General features: G+C 44.3%; 1 protein-coding gene across 1 annotated transcript in view; it reads left to right on the forward strand.

Moving 5' to 3' along the window:
- Positions 1 to 22,671, forward strand: part of fhad1 (forkhead-associated (FHA) phosphopeptide binding domain 1) — a 98,907-nt gene that overhangs the window by 51,394 nt on the left and 24,842 nt on the right. Inside the window, exons 24-25 of the mRNA XM_052038982.1 lie at positions 16,946 to 17,090; positions 20,861 to 20,994. Of these exons, the coding sequence (XP_051894942.1) occupies positions 16,946 to 17,090; positions 20,861 to 20,994 (279 nt within the window). The remainder of the gene's footprint in view (positions 1 to 16,945; positions 17,091 to 20,860; positions 20,995 to 22,671) is intronic.

Genomic DNA, 22,671 nt, shown 5'->3' on the forward strand with positions numbered 1-22,671 from the left:
CATAATGATCAAAAGTAACAGTTTGAGCTTGACTTCAATAGGGAGAGAAATTCTACAGGCCAGTAATTCTTAGATGTTATATAGATTACATTCTTAAAGGCTTGGAGCACTCTCCATTGACTTCTTCCTGCTTCTGGATGCTGGAATCACTGACCTAAAATGATAGCTGAATGGTTCCTGTCTGAACCTTCCTCATGCAAACTGACAGCTGGGAACAAGCCACGTAGGAGAAGATTTTTACTCCTGTATGTTGGCCAAGGACTGTCTGCAGAATATCCAGGCAGTCTTCCACTCAAAGACCATGTGATGATTTACTTAATTATATCGAGCTAGTTCATCCATTTGTCCAAATAAAAATTGACATCTTAACCAACTAATTTGTCAGCAATTAAATCTGATAGTGAGATGCTTTAGTCCACAGAATCTAATTGTATTATGGGTTGGGAAGTTGGCAGGCACCAGTGAGATACGTTTCCCCCTGTCATGGATAAGCATAACAGTCACACGCAGGACTTGAACCGAAGCTCAGCTATTCAATGAACGATATTCCCCGTCAGTGTCACTGCAAGTGTTCCACCATGTTATCCCTTAAAGTGTCCCATGATAGGGGCTTCAAAATTCCTCATGCTTTCCTTCCTTTGGAATTTGGGAAGCTGTTTAATTCCAAGGTATTCTTCACCTAACCTCCTCATCTTGCATATATTTCCTATTTCCTCACAACATAGAATGAGGCCATTTGGCCCATCAAGTCTACATCAGCTCTCAGAGTATTCCCATCAGTCCTATTTCCCCACTTATTTCCCTGTAACTATTCCCAACTAGCATACTTAAGGGATAAAAATCTGCAGTCCTGACCCAGTCTTGTCCTACATCTCAGCTGCCTCCTCAGTTCAAGGATATACACTCCAGGACCTTCTCTGGTTTTATTTCCAAAGCCTAGACCCAGATGTGGATCGTCTCAGTTCCAGTTAATGGGGCTGTAGTTGGAATACTTGGCCCAAAGTGGTGGCAAGAAGTACATGGCCCATCACAGTGAGCAAGGTTTCCCTTACTCACACCTGAAGCAGAGGTTGAACCTTTTACCAATGCAAATGAGCAGAAAAATTCCTGTTGGAGGTTCCCTGTTCAAACTTGGTTTGCCCTGCAGACACCCATGCTATCAAATTAACCTGCCCTTGGGATCACCTGTAACATGGAAGACAACTAATTTCAGAAAATGGTGGAGAAGCTCTTGTTGTGAAGGGAACATGGTTAATAATTCAGGTCAATGACCTTTCATTGGAACTTGAAAAGGTTGGAGGACAACGGGGTTTAAGAAATACAGAGCCAGGGAAGGGGGAAGGAAGGAAAGGACAGAACTTTGGAAGATCTGTGACAGCCAGTAATGGATTAGTCCAAATTTCCCAATCGAACACTGCACCGGTGATCTTTATGGCCAATGTTCGGACCTATTCTCCTTATGGAGGAAAAGCTACAGTGAAATACAGAACATCAACAGAAATAAGGTAATCTAACTGCCACCGTTCAGTGGTGGAGCTCTCCCCAGAGATCATGCCTCTCTTATAGTGAACACATTCATAAAAAAATTATGAATTAATAGGATAAGCTCATGTGAAAGTTGATATTAAATTTGTCTGACTTAAAGCAGGAGCCATAAGACATAGTAATTTTGAAATGACCTTTGCATGACTAACCTTTAACTTGGTACATTGACACAGCTTGTGGTAATGAGCTGGTAGCATTTACAACCACATGAAAAATTATCCGCAGCTGTAATACTTTAATATTGGTTGGCACATTACTGGGTCGTCTAAATGCTGAGTCCTATCGGGTGTAGGAGTCATTTGTACTGTGTACAGCTTTAACACTAATATAAAGCACATTGCAGTGCAGATATATTTTATGAACAAAGAGATGTTTACGAGTTTTCCACCCTCATGGTAATTGGCTCCATTTATCTCAGAGCCGACCTCTAATTCATACATGAGCTACTGTTGAATCTTTACAGCAGATTGATTAATGTTTTGAGTCCAAATATATAAATCTTCTGCTTAAATATTCAGCTTATGAAAATCTCATTACTGCTCAGTGCACTGTCCAGAGCAAACCCAGCCATGTAGAGCTGGGAGAAGACCGACTTAATCTCCAATCTCAAGGGAGCTGGCAGAAAGCACTAATTGTGTTCAGTGGCCCTTGGCTAGGATGGGGAAAAACCCTATAGGGATCTTATCATATTATGTCCAAGAGACCCAAGTTGGAAAGTGCCAATGTATGTGTATCATCTCTGAAGCTCCCTAAGGTGATTCAGCCTGACAACGTTAGGGGTAACGGCTTGGTGGGTCAGCAGCAGCTGCAACCTCATCTCCCGGCACCCTCATGTTCAGATGGAGAAAGCAGCAAAATTATTAGAGAAGAGAGGATTTTATTAAAATGATGTTGTAGCTAACAAGTTATGTCTCCAGTGGGTTGGGGGTCTTGATATTCAGAAGACCATGCTGATGGTGACTCAGCTTAAAAAGCAGACCATTTACAACAGCTGAGGCAAAAGGCTCAACAGCAGCTACCACATCCCTTATATCATGTGGCAAAATGTGCCAAGGCATTCCACAGGAACACTTTAAAACAGAACTCAACAGCAGCCTGATCGTCTGATACAGAAACACAAAGAGTTGAACTTCATGTTGGCACATCTTGCAACAGCAGAGATAGTCAGGCGCTGTTCTTGAAGCAGACTGAGGATGCACCACGTTTCTTTCACTCATCCTGCGGATTCAGGTGTCACTAAAAGGGCAAATATCAATTGTCCATTCCTTGATCCCATTGTATGATGGTAGGAGCAAATTATATTGTGATGTGCAGGTTTTGGAACTTAGTGTGGCCTTGTAAATGTACCCACTGTGCACTGGGAATACTCCGAGAAAGAAGCCTTGCACAATGAATTTCAATATTTACTTTTACTGTTGCTGTCACACCAAAGACTTGAGTTGAGTTTCTCTCAGGCATATGTTCTATACCTGGTTTGTATCCAGTTTACGGTTGTCCAGGTATTGCAAGGAAGATTTGGTCCAGGTGTTTGGTCCGAAGATGGATGGTATAGTGGACAGTGAAGAAGGTTATCAAAATTTACAGAGGGATCTTGGTCAGCTAAGTAAGTGGGCAAAGGAATGGCAAATGGAGTTTAATTCAGATAAGTGTGAGGTGTTGCACTTTAGAAAGTCAAATCAAGGTAGGAATTTCACCATGAATGGTAGGACCATGAGGAGTGTTGTAGAACAGAGGAACCTTGGAGTTCAGGTACATGGTTCCCTGAAAGTGGAGTCACAGGTAGACAAGGTGGTGAAGAAGGCTTTTGGCACGCTGGCCTTCATCAGTCAGGGCATTGAGTATAGAAGTTGGGAGGTCATGGCCGCACTTGGAGTATGGTGTTCAGTTTTAGTCACCCTGCTAAAGGAAAGATGTTATTAACTGGAAAGAGTACAGAAAAGATTACCAGGATGTTGCCAGGACTTGAGGACACAGGTTTAAGGTGAAAGGGGAAAGATTTAATAGGAACTTGAGGGGCAACTTTTTTTACACAGAAGGTGGTATGAATGTGGAATGAACTGCCAGAGGAAGTGGTTGAGGCAGGTACAATAACAACTTTTAAAAGATAATTAGACAGGTACATGAATAGGAAAAGTTTATAAGGTTATGGGCCAAGTGCTGGCAAATGGGACTAGCTTGGATGAACATCTTGGTCAGCATGAACCAGTTTGGGCGAAGGGCCTATTTCTGTGCTGTATGACTCTATGACATTACTGGTTCTGAAGAGTCACAGATGATGTTGTTGTTGCTCCATTGAGATGGGGGTGTGATGGGGGATTCCCTTTTGATGTCTAGAAGGAATGATACCAGTGTTGGGAATAGGTCAACAGCCATTGACTTCAGTTCTCTGGTAGTGGTTCACATTGCCCTGTTGGTTGCATGTCTTGATTTGGCAACTGTCATTCTGTAGAGGAGGGTGACACTTTGCACCCATACTAGTTATTCCAGTGGTGTTTGCACCTGCATCTCTACCCTCTGTGATTTCTGAGGGATCCGCAGAAGGTAGCAACCTTCCTGTGGTGGTCCTATTCCATCACACACACCAGCATCCCCTCCATTGACTCTGTCTGCACTTCACACTACCTCAGGAAAGCAGCCAACATAATCCATTCTCTTCTCCCCTCTCCCATCGGGCAGAAGATACAAAAGCTTGAGAGCACATACCACTAGGCTCAAGGACAGCTTCTTTCCCACTCTTGAATGGACCTCTCATACGCTAAAAGGTGAACTCTTGATCTCCCGATCTACCTCGTCATGGCCCTTGCACTTTATTTGTCTACCTTCACTGCACTTTCTCTGTAACTGTAACACTATATTCTGTTTTCCTTTTTACTACCTCAATGTACTTATGTATGGAATGATCTGTCTGAATGGCAGGCTAACAAAAACTTTTCTCTGTATTTTGGTACATGTGACAATAATAAACCAACACCAAGTTTCTTGGAAAGTGCTATCTAACCACATTCCAGAAATCAGCAAAACTAATCAACAACCTACTTAGTTGCTCTGAGAAGCTCGTTGTTGTACAATTGTGTGGTTTGGTAGGATAGTTAAGGAGCAGCTAGAAGTCAGACATGTTGGTGAGGAATTGGAGTCACACATTGCCCAGATCAGTTAAAGAAGGCCAGTTTTGTTAGTTAATGGATATTAAGGGGCTCTGACCTGTCTTCCAGAGATTGGTTGATCTCTGAATTATTGTTAATTGTAGGCAGGACACAGTTTTGAATTCCATTGAGTAATTACAGGGCGGTATTGCCTGCACTGTCACTGACACAAAGGAAGTAAGGTTATAATGTGGAGAATCTTTGACCAGATATTCTTATGTATGCATGAAGGTGTTCTGGTATAAAGCAGATGCAGGATGGCAAGGATGCTTTACAGTGATAATCCACTACATGGAGTTTTACATACTTGCTGGGGAAGTGTGCCATGAAGCCTTCCTTGGTAGGTTGTGCTCCTTGTGAATGACTGACTGGATTTGAACTTGTGAGCAGGGTTGTTGGTGGGTGAAGGATGAGCTGAGAGTGGGGGGGTTGGATGGTGGGGAATGGGGTATTGATCAGCAACCCCAGCCTTTGAGTTTGAGGAGTGATCAGGAGCTTTGAATTGTAAGCAAGATTGTGGGGAGGCATAGGGGTGGTGATCAGAAGCCCAGCCTGGTGTGTGGGATGTGGGTAGGATGTTAGTGTCCAGGGGTTGGCTGGGGAGTCATTGGAAGCTCAAACTGGTGAGCAGGTTTGTGGTGGGAATGTTTCTAGGGTTGACAACCTTGTATTCCCCCCATAAAGGACAGCCTGTGGGTGTGACTACAACAAGCCCCATTGTATCCTAGGAGCAGCATAGGTTCAATGAGCAAGCTATTCTGGGCCATTGGGCCAAACTGAAATAGGGGACATTGTATGAAATTATGTACATGTCCCTGAAGTGTAACTGTTAAATTCCACAGGCAATAAATAAATAGAAGCCAAGTGTTTTTTTTCACAAAGCTAGCTGTTCACACTTTAATCTCAGAGGACAACCATTTCCCATTCCCCTCTTGTCTGGAAGCTGGACACATTTCCTCTCTGTCCACCCTCAGAACCACTGTCAGCTCTGTCTGGGAATCGCTGAAGTTCATGTGCAGGTGCCTGTATGTAACCAGATTAAATTCTGGGAGGGAGCCCTGAGAGAGCAGTGGTACTCAAACAATTTTCCAGGTCATCATGCCTGTAGCAGCTGTTGGAAAGAGCCCTTTGAAATTGAAGTTATTGGAAAAAATGGCCTGTCCTCATACCCGGGCCCATGTGCGTGAGCCAAGGTCTGTCCCAGGTGCTCGGTTACAGGCTGGTCCCAAGTGCTTGGTTACAGGCCAGATCCAGATGTGTGGGCTGAGGTCTGACCCTGGTGTGTGGGTAGATGCCAGTCCCAGGTGTGTGAACTCTGGTGCGGGGGTACAGACTGGTCCCAGGTGCTCAGGTCCAGTCCTGTTGCTGGTGTGTTGTTCACAGGCTGGTCCCAGATGTTCAAACCAGGACTTAACCTGATGTGTGGACCCAGAAGCACTGGCCCAGACCTGACCCTGGTGCATGGGTACAGGCCAGTCGCAGAACCACCAGATCTTTTGCCATGCACAGATCCAATCTGTTGCCTGGGGTGAGGGTCTAGTGGTCCAGTGCCCAGGTCTGTAATCAGAATAGAACAATTCTGATACTGTCTGGGTCAGATGCCAAGTGAGACCCAGACTCGGCATCCTGTGGGCTCTGGGACTGGGCAGGCAATGGGGGAGGTGGTTCTTACCACAGCCACAGCCTCCACAGTGTGGCTCCTGGGAAAACAGGCATCCTGTATCAATGTCACATGAGACAAAGAACGTTCCTTTCAGTTGTGGGAAGTCTATAAAATACACAATTTTGGGAAAATATGAATAAACAGCAGAAAACCTAGAAGGAATTGGTGAACATAAAAGAGATCAAAGTTATTATAGAAGTCACATATTTTTATTATTTATTATTTCTTTCATTGTCTGCTGATGAATCTCCAGGTGATCTTCATCTAAAATTCTGTTCCATGTCCTCCTTGCAAGAAGGCAGTGTTACATCTCTTGTACTTTTCCCCTGCTTGCTTGGATGTCTAAATTCTTTCTCTCTGGCGTAGGGTATATCAAATACGAGTTGTGCGTCAAATTGCTTTGTAACACAGGCACCCTGTGGAACCGCATCAGTGTGCGTGTGTGTGTGTTATACCATTACTAAATATAAACCAACAGCAGGATAATATCCCAGCTTTCCGTTAAAAGAGCAATTACCATCTAGTGGTGCTGGGTCAATGCATGTTCACTTAATGGCTTCCCTGACATAGATGTCAGTTCAATGGGAGCTGCTCTACGATTGGATGTAATTTGGTCAGATTACATCCTTGCCCCCCAAGAAGTAATGACTGTGCCTGAAATATATACAACTGTGAAGTAACAGACACCTCAGTATAGCAACAGGGTATTTATGTGGAGCATAGCTGAACTGTATCCTTTCACCATTTAACTTTACTTTAATCCTTTGAGGAGAGAGCTGGACATTTCCACCATTCGAATTGTGAAGAAGTATTTCCTGACATCACCCCTTGAACAATCCAGCTCCAATCTGAAGATTCCTGACCTCCTTTGCTCTGTACTTAGTGAGTTTATTTCAGTCACTAGTTGAGGGGGAGGTGTGCAGCAGCTTTGATCCCCTGTCCCAGATGGGCGGCAAAGTGGCACAGCTAGAAGAGCCACTGCCCCACAGCATCAGAGACCCAGGTTCAATCCTGACCTCGGGTGCTGTCTGTGTGGAGTTTGTACGTTCTCTCAATGACTGCATGAGTTTACTCCGGGTGTGGCGGTTTCCTCCCACATCCCAAAGAAATGGGGGTTGGTAGGTTAATTGGCCGCTGTAAATTGCCCCTAGTGTAGTTAAGTGGTAGAATCCGGGGGGAGTTGATGAGAATTTGAGGAAAATAAAGATGGGATTAATGTAGGATGAGTGTAAATGGGTGCTTGATGGTCGGAGTGGCCAAAGGGCCTGTTTATTTGTTGTATCTATGACTCTTTAAAGGAAGGAAAATCAGCCATAGCCCCGCTGGAGAACAGGGGTGTGTGGATGACAGGTGTGGGCAGAATCGAGCTCATCTGTTGCTGCTCAGTCACCTGTGATACCAGATGTCTGGGTCCTCCCTCAGAGGGCTATCACTGGGTAATGTGCCCAAAGTACCGACTGTAGAATGGGACAGTTGCAGGGAGACAGTCACTTCAGCTGAGGAGGAGAGGATTAAACTATAATGGGGAGAGGTGGGGGGGTGGGGAAGGATTATTTTCCCTCTATTTGTGAATCCTGTGCTTCTCAGGATGAGAAATCTGAATACTGGAAAATTCCCCATCTTTAATGCCCCATCTTTGTTGCCAAACTTTCTCTGTTCTGATACATTGTAGGTTCTGTGCAGAGTAATGATCCCTCTATATTGCTCTTGAAAATTTGCAGATCAGATTCACCACTGAACAGGGAATCAAGGGCTACTGGGAACTTGCTGGAAAGTGGGAGTGAAGTAGGAGATCAGCCATGATCTTAATGAACGGTGGAGCAGGCAGAAAAGGGCTGAATGGCCTCCTTCTGCTTCTGTTTCTTATGTTCTTACAGAATGATGCTTTCTCACTACACTTCAGAACCCCAGATGTGAAACAGCACAGGTTAGATGCAGAGTAACTATCTCCCTGTACCGCTTATCCAACATTCCAAGTTCAAAAATAGTACAAGGTAGATGCAGAGTAACATTCCCTCTGCAAAGCCCATCTAGCGCTCCAAGGTCAGGTATAGCATGTTTGGTGCAGGGTAGAGGTCCTTATGTTCTAACATCACCATTTGCCTCAGCCCTGACCAGAAGACTGTCCCACACTGTAGCAGTGTGATAGTCTTCCATTCACGGTCTCTCCAATGGTCTAACTGAGGTTATCATTTGAAGGTGATTTTGTACCATGGACCCTGTATAAACTGGATAGAGCCTGCATGAGATGTGTAAGAAGAGCAATAGAAAAAGGAAAGGACTCTTTGATTCAGTTCCAGGAATGGATAATAACTAAACAGCAATGATTGCAGAGACTAATCCCAACATATTTTTTCCCTCAGGCAGATCTTGATGAGCAAGTCAATTTCTACAAGGGTATAATAAAGACCTCAGCGAGTACGAGCATGGCCTGGTTGGATGATTTCCTTTTGTTGTAGTGATGATAATGTCTAGACTGATGCATACCAGAGAGCAGATCTGCATTTTAACAGCTTCTGAATCAGGAGCAATGTTAGAAGGCAGGACTTTTTGCTTGCAGTCATGGTCACGTCCTCTCTCATTGTTGAACGGTAACACAATGCAAGGGGTCGCCCAGAGCCCCTTGTAAATCTCGAGCAAATATTGCAGATGCTGGAAAATATAAATGAAAACAAAAATTCTGGGAATGCTCAACAGATCATGCAGCATTGATGGTCTGCTACTCATTCCAAAGGTGCCAGCTTACCTGCTGAGTGCCTCCAGCATTTCACATTTTCATCCCTCAGAAGACTTTCTGCTTTATCTTCAATGTGGCCGAGAGTACACTGTATCTATCGATCTCTCTGGCTTTGTCTCCCTCCTGGTCTGCTGCTGGTTCAGTAGTAGTAACCATTCTGGGTTGAAAGTGGAGGTAGAGCACACATGAACAATTATTACTGCATTGTTAGACCCTTGTTCAGTTAGGGCTTTGCAAGAATGGTGCCAGGATTATTCGCCTTGCCCTAATGTAAGCACAGATTCAGAAATGTAATGTCAGGCCTGCTGCAGGGTAAGATCCCATGGTCCCAAGATGAAGAAACTGAGTTCAGATCCTCTGAAACTTGAAGCCCTCCAGCAGTCTGATAAGATATTTATTAGTCACATGTACATCTAGACATACAGTGAAATGCATCTTTTGCGTAGAGTGTTCTGGGGGCAGCCCGCAAGTGTCGCCACGCTTCCGGTGCCAACATAGCATGCCCACAACTTCCTAACCTGTACATCTTTGGAATGTGGGAGGAAGCCGGAGCACCCGGAGGAAACCCACGCAGACACGGGGAGAACGTACAAACTTCTTCTCGACAGTGGCCAGAATTGAACCCGGGTTGCTGGCACTGTAGTAGTGTTACACTACACTATGGACTGACAGATCTTTCCTTCCACAACTATAAATTATGTTAATAATATCCCTTGGCCTCAGAGTTGTCAGTCTTTCCTCTCTTCTCTGACATGCAAGTTCAGCTGCTGTGTGGCCTCTTAACCCTCCAAAATTACTAGTGGGAGATTTGTACCCATCTCACTGGTAAACACCAAAAAATTGTCATGCAGTGTTCATGCCCTGTGTTCAGCTGTGAAGTCCTGCCCCTGCTTTGAGGAACCCACCAGTCCTGCATTGACTTAATCGGCAAGGCCTTGTATTGCACGATACATAAACAGAAGATTTTCCTATCACTGCGGGGCTTTTATCTCCAGTATCAAACTCAGAAACCCCTGTTGATCTATCTTTGTGGAGAACATTGTCATGACATCAGTTCCTGTCAAAGTTCTGTTATTGGTCTTGAATCTAATATTGGTTTGACCTTGCATGCACTTTCCTACCACTGTGGTTTAGCTGCAGAGTGTGCTGAACTGCAACCCTTGACTTCACACCAAGAAACTACACCCAGTAAGTACACGTAGTTCCTGCCCTCAACAGTTTATCCCTAGAATCTGCATTTACATAGAAACAGTACAGCACAGGAACAGGCCCTTTCGCCCACCATGTCTGCACCAACTATGATGCCAATCTAACTAATCCCATCTGCCTGCACATGGTCTATATCCCTCTATTCCCTGCCTGTTCACGTGTCTGTCTAAATGCCTCTTAAATGTTGCAATTGTATCTTCTTCGATCAACTCCCCCGGCACATGTTCCAGGCACCTACCAATCTCTGTTTAAAAAAAAACTTGCCTCAAAAGTCTCCTTTAAATTATCCCCCTCTTACATTAAGCCTGTGCCCTCTAATATTTGGCATTTCTACACTGGGAAAAAGACTCTACCCTATCTCCCTAAAAGACAATCTACCCTATCTGTGCCTTTCTTAACTTTAGATACTTCAATTGGGTCACCCCTCAACTTCCAACAGTCCAGAGAAAACAATGCAAGTTTGTCCAACCTCACCTTATGTCTAATATTCTCCAATCCAGGCAACATCCTGGTGAACTTCTTCTGCACCTTCTCCAAAGCCTCAATGTCCTTCCCGTAGTGTGACAAACAGAACTACACACAATACTCCAAATGTGGCCTAACTAAAGTTTCATACAGCTGCAACATGACTTCCCAACATTTATACTCAATGCCCCAACCAGTGAAGGCAAGCATACCGTATGCCTTCTTTACCACCCTTTCCACTTGTGTTGTCATTTTCAAGGAGCTATGGATTTGTACCCAAGACCCCTTTGTACGTCAGTGCTCCTAAGGCTCCTACCATTTTTTGTATACTTTCCTCTTGCATTTGACCTCCCTTAATTTCCTGAGGTTACTGTATTTGAGACATACCATGTGATAACTCACATGGGGAACATTTTGTTTGAACTGTGGAATCATAAGGATTTATGAGAGCGAAGGAGGCCATTTGGCCCATCATAGACTTAAGGCTAGTCCTACATCTCAGCTCTTGTTACTTAGCCCTGCACGTCGTGGGTCTTCAAATGCTCATCCGGGTACCTTTTAGCTATGGTGAGGGCTTCTACCTTTCAGGCAGTGAGTTCCAGACCAACTCGTTGAGTGAAATAATTTTTTTCTCAGCTCCCCTTTAATCCTTTCATTAACTTAAATCTATACCATATTTACTGATCTCTTTGCCATTTCTGTTCATTCTTTCTAGGCCCCTCATTACTTTTCACACCTCAGTTACACTCCCATGGTCTCCTTTGTTCCAAGAATATCTGCCACAGCCTAGGCAGTCTCTCCTCATACCTATAATTCTACAGCCCTGGCAGCAGACTTGTCAATCTGCTTGGCACCCTCTCTGTTCACTAGGCAGCCCACCTAAATCACCACCAAACAGACGAAAAAAGAAATTGTATTTATCCAATGCCTTTTACATCAACATGATACTCTGAACACACTTCATAGCCAATTTAAGTTCTCATTGCTGTTTGTGGGATCTCCCTACACTCAGAATGCCAACCACTTGTGTCTGCATAGAAATGTCACTTTGTGTCAGAAGCTCCCTGACATGTTTCTGAACCCGGATGGAACCTGCCCTGCTAGCTCTTATCTCTCCAGGCTTGGCTTGGCTCTTTTACTTTAAGCCTGCCTCTCACATTCTGGATCATATTTCACCCTGACTGGTCCTGCATTGGTAAATCTATCTAATTATTTCTCTCTGATAGAATCAGAACTGAGCAAATTGAAAAATCAGTTTGAAACATTAACAGGTAAACATTTTGGAAGATTGCACTGACCCCTTCGATGTGAGTGAAAGCACAACTTTTATGCAGCTGAGCATTTTGAACATTTTCATCCGTGTTTTCCTGCCTCTTGGTTTTCTCTTGTAATCTCCCGAGCCCCTTAACTGTCCAGTGTTGCTGGACTCCTTAAATTTTTGGCCATTTACACCTGCCAGTTTTTGTCACCACACCACCTTCATAGGCAGTTGTTATACCTTCTGAAATTGCCAAAGACCTCCACGTCTCAAGGACCCTACCTCTTTCTCCAACCTTTTTTGTGATTTGCTCTACAATCTCTTTGGGTGCCTCAATATCAGATTTTATCCCAATGGTCCGCCTTCCCTTGGGATTATTCGCTGTATAAAAGACACTATATAAATGCAGGTTGCGTTCAGGTTCCATGGAAATGTCCTGTGTGACTCAGCACCAGCTGCGGAGAAGGGAAAAAACTGGGAAAGGTTCTGGGGTGGTAAGAACAAATACTGCTTGTTTGATCCACTAAACAGCCAGAGCTGTTTCATTCATCACTTTCCCTGTGGAGCTGGTGGCAGGTATTCCATCACTGAAATGGAAGTGCCACCTCATGATATGTGACAGTGCAGGGGGAAAAATTCCTGCCGTGCTGAGCAAATTAATAACCTTCTGTAGAAGGGTGTCTGCTCAGTAGTGGCAGGCACACAGATGCAGTTTCTACATGGATCAGTATTCAGTAGAGTTCTGAGAGGACTGGAGGGCACAGCCTTTCCGTTCTGGATTAATGCACCCTGCTGAGTCCGAGGGTTGGAGGCATACTGCTGATGAACTGCTGGGATGCTGTGGCTCTGGCTGTACTCGAAATGGAGAGACAGAGATCCATCCTGCAGTGCCCTGGAGCATAGTGCTGTCCTCACCGATAAACTGGGCAATTCACTGGTTCAAGGGCTTGGTGGAATCTTTAATTGTATAGAAAAGGAAATTGACTCTCTCAAACCAGATATTATCAGACAGGAAAAGGGGTTTTTCCTTCTCGGTTAGATTCTAGCCTTGTGGCTGATAGGTTGGTTTAAGATTCACGCTGCATTGCACTGCTTTTTTTTCATCCTCCTTGCTTTTAGTGGTGTTCCTCCCTCCTTTCGCCTTTTGTCAACTGTTTTGTGATCTCACTAATTGCAAGACCTTTCTTTCTCCCCTTTTCAATTCGTAATCCACTGTGTAAAGGATTCGGCAAATTAAGCGACACAAAGGCCAGGAGAGCTGCTGTTTGAGCAGATAATGGTCCCTGGAGCTCGTGGGACGTGCTGAGAGTACGTTATTACCCAGGGCACTGCAGCAAGCACTCCGTAAAAGCACAAGCTATAAACCGAGGAAAAACTTACAGCTCCATTAACCCTAAATGTTGTGGTGAAATCATTGGCCTCTGAACATCAGAAATCACTGTGCCAATCAGATGACTTGAGATTCTGTGATGATCTACATTTGTAAATTATTTTTTTGAAGCGTGTTTCTTTCTGTCTTTCATTGCTCCCTGGAGTTCAGTTTCACAATCATCCTCCACTAACTCACCCGAATGCCAGTTGCTTGTGTGGTGAACCTTGGAAGTTCATAAATAGTATCTAACTAGTGATGAGTTCATCAACACACAGAGTTGGTTCCACATTTATTGCTGTGGGTGGGACAGCTTCTTTTGAAATTCTGGTGTCATAATTTAAGCACTGGGAAGGTTTCTTCATTTTATTACTTGTAAAGAAATTATGAACTTATCACTGAAATATCAGGGGCAGGAAACCATATTCCTTGCACGTTGTTCACAAATACGTTGTGTCCACCTCACTGGCTTTCCATGGCGTCTTGAGCAGTTCATTCAGAAGCTTTGTGTAGGCGTTCGTGGTGAATGCTGTAATTAATCTTTTCTGACCTGGGTGGCTCCGTTTCTGTGATCTTACAGAAACTAGTTTGTGGAGATGAGTCATAATAGATCTCATGGCACAACTAGAGATAAAAAGGTTTTGTATTGTCATTGGTGAGTCACCCTTTGCCAGCATGATATAGCCAAGTGCATCAGTTTGTTGTTCAGTAAAGCATGTTGCTTAGAAATTGGAACTTACTGGATCGTATAAAAAAAATGAAAATGGAAGATTGAGGTCCCTGAGGTTTGCACAAAGTCTGTAAATTTTCCTTTCCAGTCCTTCATGCTAATGCATGGAGGTGCTGGGACACCTGTGGTGCAGCCTAACAGGGTGTAATGCCCTACTGAATGCCAGTTTGGAGATTTTTATCCATGCGCACATGGCCGGCACCAGGCAACCATGTAGAAGCAGACCTTAATGGCCCCACAGTGCATCTGAGATCTGCTCCAGTATTACTTAAAGGGACCTACCAGTTCTGGAAATCCACCTCAGGCAGATCCTTGGCTGGTGAAAGTACTTTAAAAATATAGTGCTTTAGTTTAGATATAAAGTTAACCTTGTAGTTTTAAATTGCAGTGATAAAGAAGTGATAGCCTTAATCTCCCAGGAAATTATGAGACCCACATGCATTTGGATCCGTGGTCCAGTCTCCCAGCTAGAACTAGTTAACTGAAGTCTAGTTAGGGCATGGATGCTGTCTTTTGCCACCATGAATGTGACTCCCAAAGGCTATGTTGCATCCCCAGTGCCGGGGTTAAGGATATCTCCTCAAGCTAGAGAGAAACGGAGTGAGGGTGGAAAGATCCAGTTGATGTGGTCCATGACATAGATCAGACAAAGGAAGAGTTTCTGCTGAAAGAATATGAGCAGCCTTAAAAAGCAAACTACAGGAAAGGTGTTCTACTACCTGAGCTTTGTGTAAATTGGTGAAGAGTTAATAAGATCAGAGAATTAAATGTGTGCCTGAAAGACTGTGTAGCAGGAATGGATTTCAATTCATGGGGCACTGGTACTAGTACTGGGGAAATGGAGTAGTTCAATTGGGACAGGCTTCACTTTAATTGGGCTGTCCTTTACCTAATCAATAGTAGTTGGATGAGTTGTGGCGAGGAGTAATTTAATGAGCAAGGAGAGAGTGATAGTGCCGTGTTGCAAAATGGGTCATGATAACCATAATCTGTCAGGAAGGTGCAGAGCTCACAAACATCAGAGCATTCCTCCAATTAGACTCAGAATAGGGAAAATGATACAAAGAATAAAATGAAGGCTCTTTGTCTGAATGCAAATAGCAATCATAATGAGGCAGGTGCATTAATCACACAAATAGAAATAAATAAGTATGGTCTGAAAACCATTACAAAGACATAGTTGTAAAATGGCCAAGGTTAGGAATTAAATATTCTAAAATAGTTAATCTTTAGAAGAGATGGGCACCTTGGAAGAGGAGGAGGATAGCCCTAATATTAAAGAATGAGATTAAAGACAGGAAAGAGGAAGGATCCTAGCTCTGAAACTCACTTTGGATGGAGCTAAGAAAGAGCAAAGAGCAGAAAACATTGATGGGAGTTGCATGTAATCCCCAAACAGTAATGTAAAGCAGAGTATAAATCAGGTAATTAAATCATGTAATGAAAGTAATACAACAATGAAGGGGAACTCTAATCTACATATAGACTGGGCAAACCAAGCTAGCAGTAATAGTATGGTGGCTGAATTTATATATGCTTTTCTTGATAGTATGTTGAGGAACAGGCTATTTTAAATCTAGTATTGTGTAATGGGAAAGGGTTCATAGGTGATCTGGTAGTTAGGAGCCTTTGGGTAATGAGATGTGGAGTTATGTTTCCTCCAGGACCAGGTGTCACTGTGTCAAAATAAAGAGTCCGGCCTTCAGGACTGAGATAAGAAGAAATGTCTTCACACAAGAGGGTGGTGAATCTTTGAAATTTAATATCCGAGAGAACCATGGAAGTTCAATGGCTCAGTATGTTCAATATGTTTTCAGATCTTGATGGAAGCACAGATAATGAGTTAGTGGATGAAACTGGCGCTGAGGTAAACGATCAGCTTTGACCTTAGTGAATGGTGAGACAGACGAGGGGCTGAATGGCCTACTCCCGTTTCTATTCCTTATGTTCTCAATCAGCTCACTTCCAATCGGCCTCTACTCCTCCACCTGCCCGTCCTGGACCCCATGTCCAGCAATTGGCTGTAATCGTTCTCCCCATCATTGATCTCTGGCACTTCCCTGCCCCCAGCCCCATCCATCACCCTCTCTCCTCCACAGCCTGACATACCCAACCCCTGCCCAGAAGTTATTTGATCACCTTTCCTTGCTGCACAATTGCAGAGCATACGACGGAAAGCCCTTTGATTGTGCAAGGCCTTTTCACCTGTCGCTTACCTTTAAGTGAGTTTTCTAGTCAGTGAAAGGTTGGCTGAACTGCCATGAACATCGCAACTGACCACCTGCCTTTAAATTTCTAGAGAAAGGAGTTTACAGTTGCCTGTAGAAGTTGTATTTTGCCAATGGAAATTAGCTTTAAGCAGTTTTCCCAATAGAAGGAGAAATCTCGATATCTGCAATTCAGTTAGAGCTATCTGACCTCCCTCTGTCTGTACCACAATCATACGTTGCTCCCATCAACCTCCCAATCTTTTGCACAAATTACCCTCAAATGTGAAATAAATAAAATGCAGAAGGTCAATAAAAGTTAAATGAAAATCAAAAAACTTTAGATCTGGAAACCTGAAACAAAAATAAAAAGTTGTTGGAAACAATTAGCAGGTCAGGCAGCATCTGTGCAAATATGAAGGGTCTTTGACCAGAAAGGTTAACTCTGTTTCACTTTCCACAGCTGCTGCCTGATCTGCTGAGTGTTTCCAGTAATAATTAAATCCTGCTGTCAACTGGTGTACTTTCAAGTCTAATTCCTTTCCTTTGTGTTTACAGTGGGATTTCTCACAGTTCAGAGCACAAAATAAATTGTTGATTTCTCTGTTCAAATATCTAGTTGCAAGATAAGGTGAACTCTGACCTTACGATGGTTGCCGCACAGTGCAAAGGTCACCGGCATGAGGAGGTTATTCAGCGGCAGCGTGAAGCACTGGCTGAGTTACGAACCAGGATAAAGGCTCTGGAACAAGCTCACACTCCCAGTACGGATTTGTCAGCTTTTACTCAAGCTTTTTCGCTCACCAGAGCCCACCATAGATATCACCAAGGCAGTCGCCATTTATAGCAACCGAGTGGCTGTTGCTCGATGCCACAGATTAGCCATTCCCTTTTCTCCGGTTCCCCTGAATCGCTCATTATCTGCCTAGTCATAGGTGAGCCTGTTCGCAGACCTCTCTGTTGCCAGGATCTCCCATCCATCAATTTAAAAAAAATACATTGCAGGGCCAGCATTTTTGCACATCCATAATTGCCCTTGAGAAGATGTTGGGGACCCAACCCCTTGAACTTTCTGGTGAAGGTATTCCCATAGTGCTATTGGATAGGGATTTCCAGGAATTAATCCCAGCGGTGATGGAACGGCTATGACTTGGTGGGGGGAACCTTGGGGGTGGTGGTGTTTCCATGCTCCTGGTACCCTTGTCCTCCTTTACGGTGGAGGTAGAATCTTGTTGTCTGCTTCCTGCCTGAACTCAGTGCCACAAGTTAAAAATTTGCAACACACAGAACCCTTCACCTACAGGTGTCCCAAAGCTGATGAAGAACTTACTGAAGAAAGTCTTGTGATAAAGGTGACCTGGCAACAGAGTGGAATTTGCGCAGTATGTGACAAACGCAAGTTGCACACCAAACACGAGTTGCACGGTCGATGATAATCATGAGCTCCACATGTTAAACAAATGTTAGTCCACATCTCACTGCAGCAGGGCACCAGTTTCAGCGATCCCATCCCTAGTGATACCTGCCTCCCCTCCCCTCAACCATCTCTGAGGCCAACGGTATTTCTACAATGAAAAATCTAAATGCCACTAAAACCTGTCTCCCACGTGACATCTATTGAGCCCCAGAAGGACCCAACACCTCAGGGGAGAGAGAAATTAAGGGAAAAGTGAATTGGGAAGAGTTTGTATAGAAGAAGCTTTGTTCTATATCTAATTCATTTTTGTACCTGCCCTGAGACTGTTTGATAACTACAGCATAGAGGCAGGTTTAAGTTGCATCTTATCAATGCTGCCCTTTACACTGACTCCACCCTCACCTTGGAAGTGAAAAGAAAAGATGGGCATTAGTTAATTTCCCTTGGGTCACACCTTCGGAAGCACAAATCACTGCAGAAGCTCCAGCTCGAGCAGCCTGCTACTCTTCACTAACTCTTTCAAACAAGTTCTTGACACCTGACTCTGCTTCGTTTCTGAGCCCCTGGATGATTTACCCAGACCTCTGGGGCCTGTCAGTGCTGCCTTTGTAATAATAAACAGGCCATCATTTAGCAAGGTCCACATCAATCCAATCAACCTTAACCTCAACTGCTTACCACGGTTTCAAAGTAATCCTCAGCTGATGGCTGCCCCCTTTCTGGTCTGATTATAACTTCTCTCCCTCTTGGGGGAAGCTGCTGCTCCTGAGGGCCCTCGTAATGACTATTTCTTCTCCTCCTCATCTGAAGCTAGTTGCTGGTCTATATTTGCATAAACACTGCTGCCTTCCAGCGCCTCACTAAAAGTGGACCTTGTGTGAGCCTGAACCACAGCAATCAGCAGGTTGTTTGTACGTGGGGAACATGGTTGCTGACCTGTGTTTCCCTGCATGGTCATTTCCAATGTTATGACTGAAAACCCTGACCAATTACTTCATCCCTCTCTCCAAATCTATCCCACTCCCCATCAACAGCTCCAGCGATCCAGGTTCAATCCTGAACTCTGGTGCTGTCTGCGTGGAGTTTCCATGTTCTCCCTGTGACTGGGTAGGTCTCCTCCCGCATACCAAAGACATGCAGGTTGGTATGTTAATTCACCACTGTAAATTTCCTCTAATGTGTAGGTGAGTGGTAGAATCTAGTGGGGATTCGGTGGGAATGTGGGGAGAATACACAAATGAGTGCTTGATGGTTGGTGCAGACTCAGTTTACTGATGAGCCAATTCCCATTCTGTTTGACTCTATGAACTGCGTGAACCCTAGCATCCTCCATTATGGAAATGCTTTTGACTATCACAAGTTTATAGGGTGGTAAAGAAGGCATATGGCATGCTTGCATTTGTTAGTCGAGGCATTGAGTTCAAGCGTTAGGAAGTTATGTTCCAGCTGTATAAAACTCCGGTTAGGCCGCATCTGGAGTATTGCATTCAGTTCTGGTCGCCCCATCATAGGAAGGATGTGAAGGCTTTGAAGAGGGTGCAGAAGAGATTTACCAGGATGCTGCCTGGATTAGAGGGCATGTGCTCTAAAGAGAGGTTGGATAAACTTGGGTTGTTTTCTCTGGAGCAGCGGAGGCTGAGGGGAGACCTGATAGAGGTCTATAAATTATGAGAAGCCTAGATAGAGTAGACAGCCGGTACCTTTTTCCCAGGGTCAAAATGCCTAATAGTAGAGGGCATGCATTGAAGGTGAGAGGGGGAAAGTTCAAAGGAGATGTGTAGGGCAAGGTTTTTACACAGAGTGGTGCGTGCCTGGAATGTGCTGCCAGGAGTGGTGGTGGAGGCAATTGAGGTGTTTAAGAGGCTCTTAGATAGGCAGATGAATGTGCAGAGAATGGAGGGATTTAGGCATTGTGTAGGCAGAAGGGATTAGTTCAGTTGGGCATTTAATTATGAGTCTAATTAGTTTGGCACAAGATTGTGGGCTGAAGGGCCTGCTCCTGTGCTGTGTTGTTCTATGCTCTGTTGTCCCTGCTGAGTTTAGGTGCAGACCAGAGACCTTCCCTGCATGGTTTAGATATTCATGCTCTGATAAGCTCTTCTTTTATTGAGCCCACACCTCAACTGACCTGCTGAGAGCTTTCTGTTTTTAACTGTAGGTTTTAAGGAGTCTCTTAGAAGGGGAAAGAGAGGTGCAATGATGAACGGGCTTCGGGAGGAAAATCCAGACATTTGGGGGTGATTAAGATGCCAGAATTAGAAGAGCAGGAAAATCTCGAAGCATAAGAGGGTGGAGAGTACAGTGAAAGGGAGAGGCAAGACCATGGGAGGATTTAAAAGCCAGTGCAACAATTTTAAAAGAGTGTGTTGCCTAATCAGGAGCCAGTTGTAGATCAGCAAGCTGAGGTGCAGCGTGACTGATGGGAGCAGGTCATGCAAGCAGAGCTCTGGATCACCTCGAGTTCACGGAGAATAGAATGAGGAAAATCAGTCAAACTCAGAAATGCATTGGAATGGTCAAATTAAGGCGTGGATGAGAGTCTGTTCTTTCAATAGGTTGAGGTAAGTACATGTCTCCGCCTGTGTTAGTATGTACCGCCGTCTCTCTTACATTCAGAGACCAGAATCTCCTTATTTTGTTTTAAATCATCTTTCCATAATATGGAGAAATCAGAGCTGTGATATCTCTCTCTCTTTCATTCTCTATGTATCTCTCTCATTCTCTGCTGGTTTCTCTTATACATTTCCACATGGCCTTGCCTCTGTACCAACCCTGTCTTGCTCTCACCTTATAGTTTCTCTCCCTCTACCCATGCTCTTCCTTTCTGCTTCTTGTTTTCCCAACATGGCCATTTTAAAGGAGAGTTTTTGTTCTGCATTCCGACCACGAGCATTACTAGCTTCCTTTCTCTGCTTGGAAGCACTTGAATTGAAAGATTAAGAAAAGCCTGGTAGCTCATGCATACCAGCGAGGATGCCAGGAGATTTGCTTGAACTCTAAACCTGACATTCAGTTTCATTGCAGGAGTTGTAGTGGGAGGAGGGGAAATTAAAAATAGCAGTGATAGTCTTGTTTTAGATTTCATTTGCTAATATCTTGTGCTCATGGCACTGACAGGAACCAGCCAGGAAGAAGCCTTACAGCACTTGATGATTCTGAAGAAGGAGCTGACGGACTTGCAGATCCAGCGAATGCTCAGCAATAACGAATCCCCTGGCAGCTCCTTGCAAAGTAATGATGAAGCTAAAATGGTAATGCTTGCAAATGTTTGCAGTTTACTGCATTGATTGATTGATTGCTGCTGAGTTCTCTGGTGTGGCAAGCTCTTCATTCAAAGACCCCATTAACTTTGCATCATAAGTACAGTCATTTACTTAAGTAATGGATTTTTCTTACAGATATGTTAAATTGTACCAGAGCTGCAATAGGGAATTCACGTCATAGTGCGTGATTAGATGAATTCTAGCACTGTAAAAAAAATCAAACTCTGCTTCAGATAGTAGTTCAACCACATCTTGTTCTATATCTGAACCAATATCCCGTCTTTCTCTTTTATGACACCTGTAAACACCACCCCCTTCACCACTACTAATTCAAATGAAACCGAAATCACAGCAGTATTAATTTTATGATCCCCAGCGCAGGTCTTGCGCCTTTCTCTGCTGACTGTGTTAATGAGAGTGAGTGTTCCAAAAACTCCACTCCCATCAGCTAAGTGGCTATTCCTCATGTGCAGCTTGACGTTGAGTGTCAGCAGGCTGTTCAGTAATGGAGCACAGCGAAGCACATTTTTTCCCCATCCGAAGTCTGTTTCCTGATCTCTCGTGGAGAGCACTTGAGTGCTGGAGTCCTGGCAGATTTTGTTTCCACTTTGCTGAGTCAGGGCTCCCCGTGCGAGAACATCCCACGTGCCAGACACAGTAAGCACTCTGTTGTGGGTGGCTAATTTCCACCACGACAATGTGCTTCCTTGCAAAGCCTTCCACAGATGTTGGAGCGAGGTAGTCGGATTGTCTATTGGGCTCGTAAACAGGTTATTGTCAGTGGACAGCGTAGGAGAACAGAAAGGAGGCAGGAGACTGCAGATGCTGGAATCTGGAGCAACAAATAAGCAGGTGGAGGAACTCAGCAGGAGCAGGCAGCATCTGTGGAGAGAAATGGACAGTCGACTGAAGAGGGATTGATTGGCTGATGAGGTCAGGAGGGGGAGGGAAGGGTAGAAATCAGTTACCTGGATGCACCTGTCACCAGCCCTTGCCCCATGCCTCCCCCTCACCAGTTTATGCTGGCTGTCTCACCTTTAGTCCATCAGTCCAGATGAAGGGTCTCGACCCAAAACGTCGACTGTCCGTTTCCCTGTACAGATGCTGTCTGACCCACTGAGTTCCTCCAGGAGCTCAATTTTTGCCAGAACAAAAGAAACACTCATGCATTTGCTGGAAGGGATCAAAGGATGGGGAGATCAATTTGATATAATGGGTACCCAAAAGGAGGCACCTATACAACACTCTGTGCAATGCACTCTGCTGCACCATTCCAGATAGGAAAGACCATGTAACACTGTTCAATACATACTGTACATGCCCCTCTGTGTAACACCACTCTCTCTATAAAACTCCCCTGTATACTACACAGGTCACTATGCAAAGCTCCCTTGTGCAACACCACTCACTACTGACAGCTACTCTTGTGCAATGCATTGTTCACTATGTACAGTGCCTCGATACAACATAGTGCTCATTTTATACATCTCACCTATGCAACACTCTGCTCACTTTTACAGTTCTCCCACTGCCCACTATATACAGTTCCAGTGTGCAACGCTCTGCTCACTATTTGCAGTTACCCCTGTACAACAGACCACTGACTATATAACTTTTCTTCTGCAACATACTGCTCACTATTACAGCTGCCCCTATACAACACGC

The sequence above is a fragment of the Pristis pectinata genome, chromosome 26, assembly GCF_009764475.1.
Source record: "Pristis pectinata isolate sPriPec2 chromosome 26, sPriPec2.1.pri, whole genome shotgun sequence".
NCBI classification, from domain to species: Eukaryota; Metazoa; Chordata; class Chondrichthyes; order Rhinopristiformes; family Pristidae; genus Pristis; species Pristis pectinata.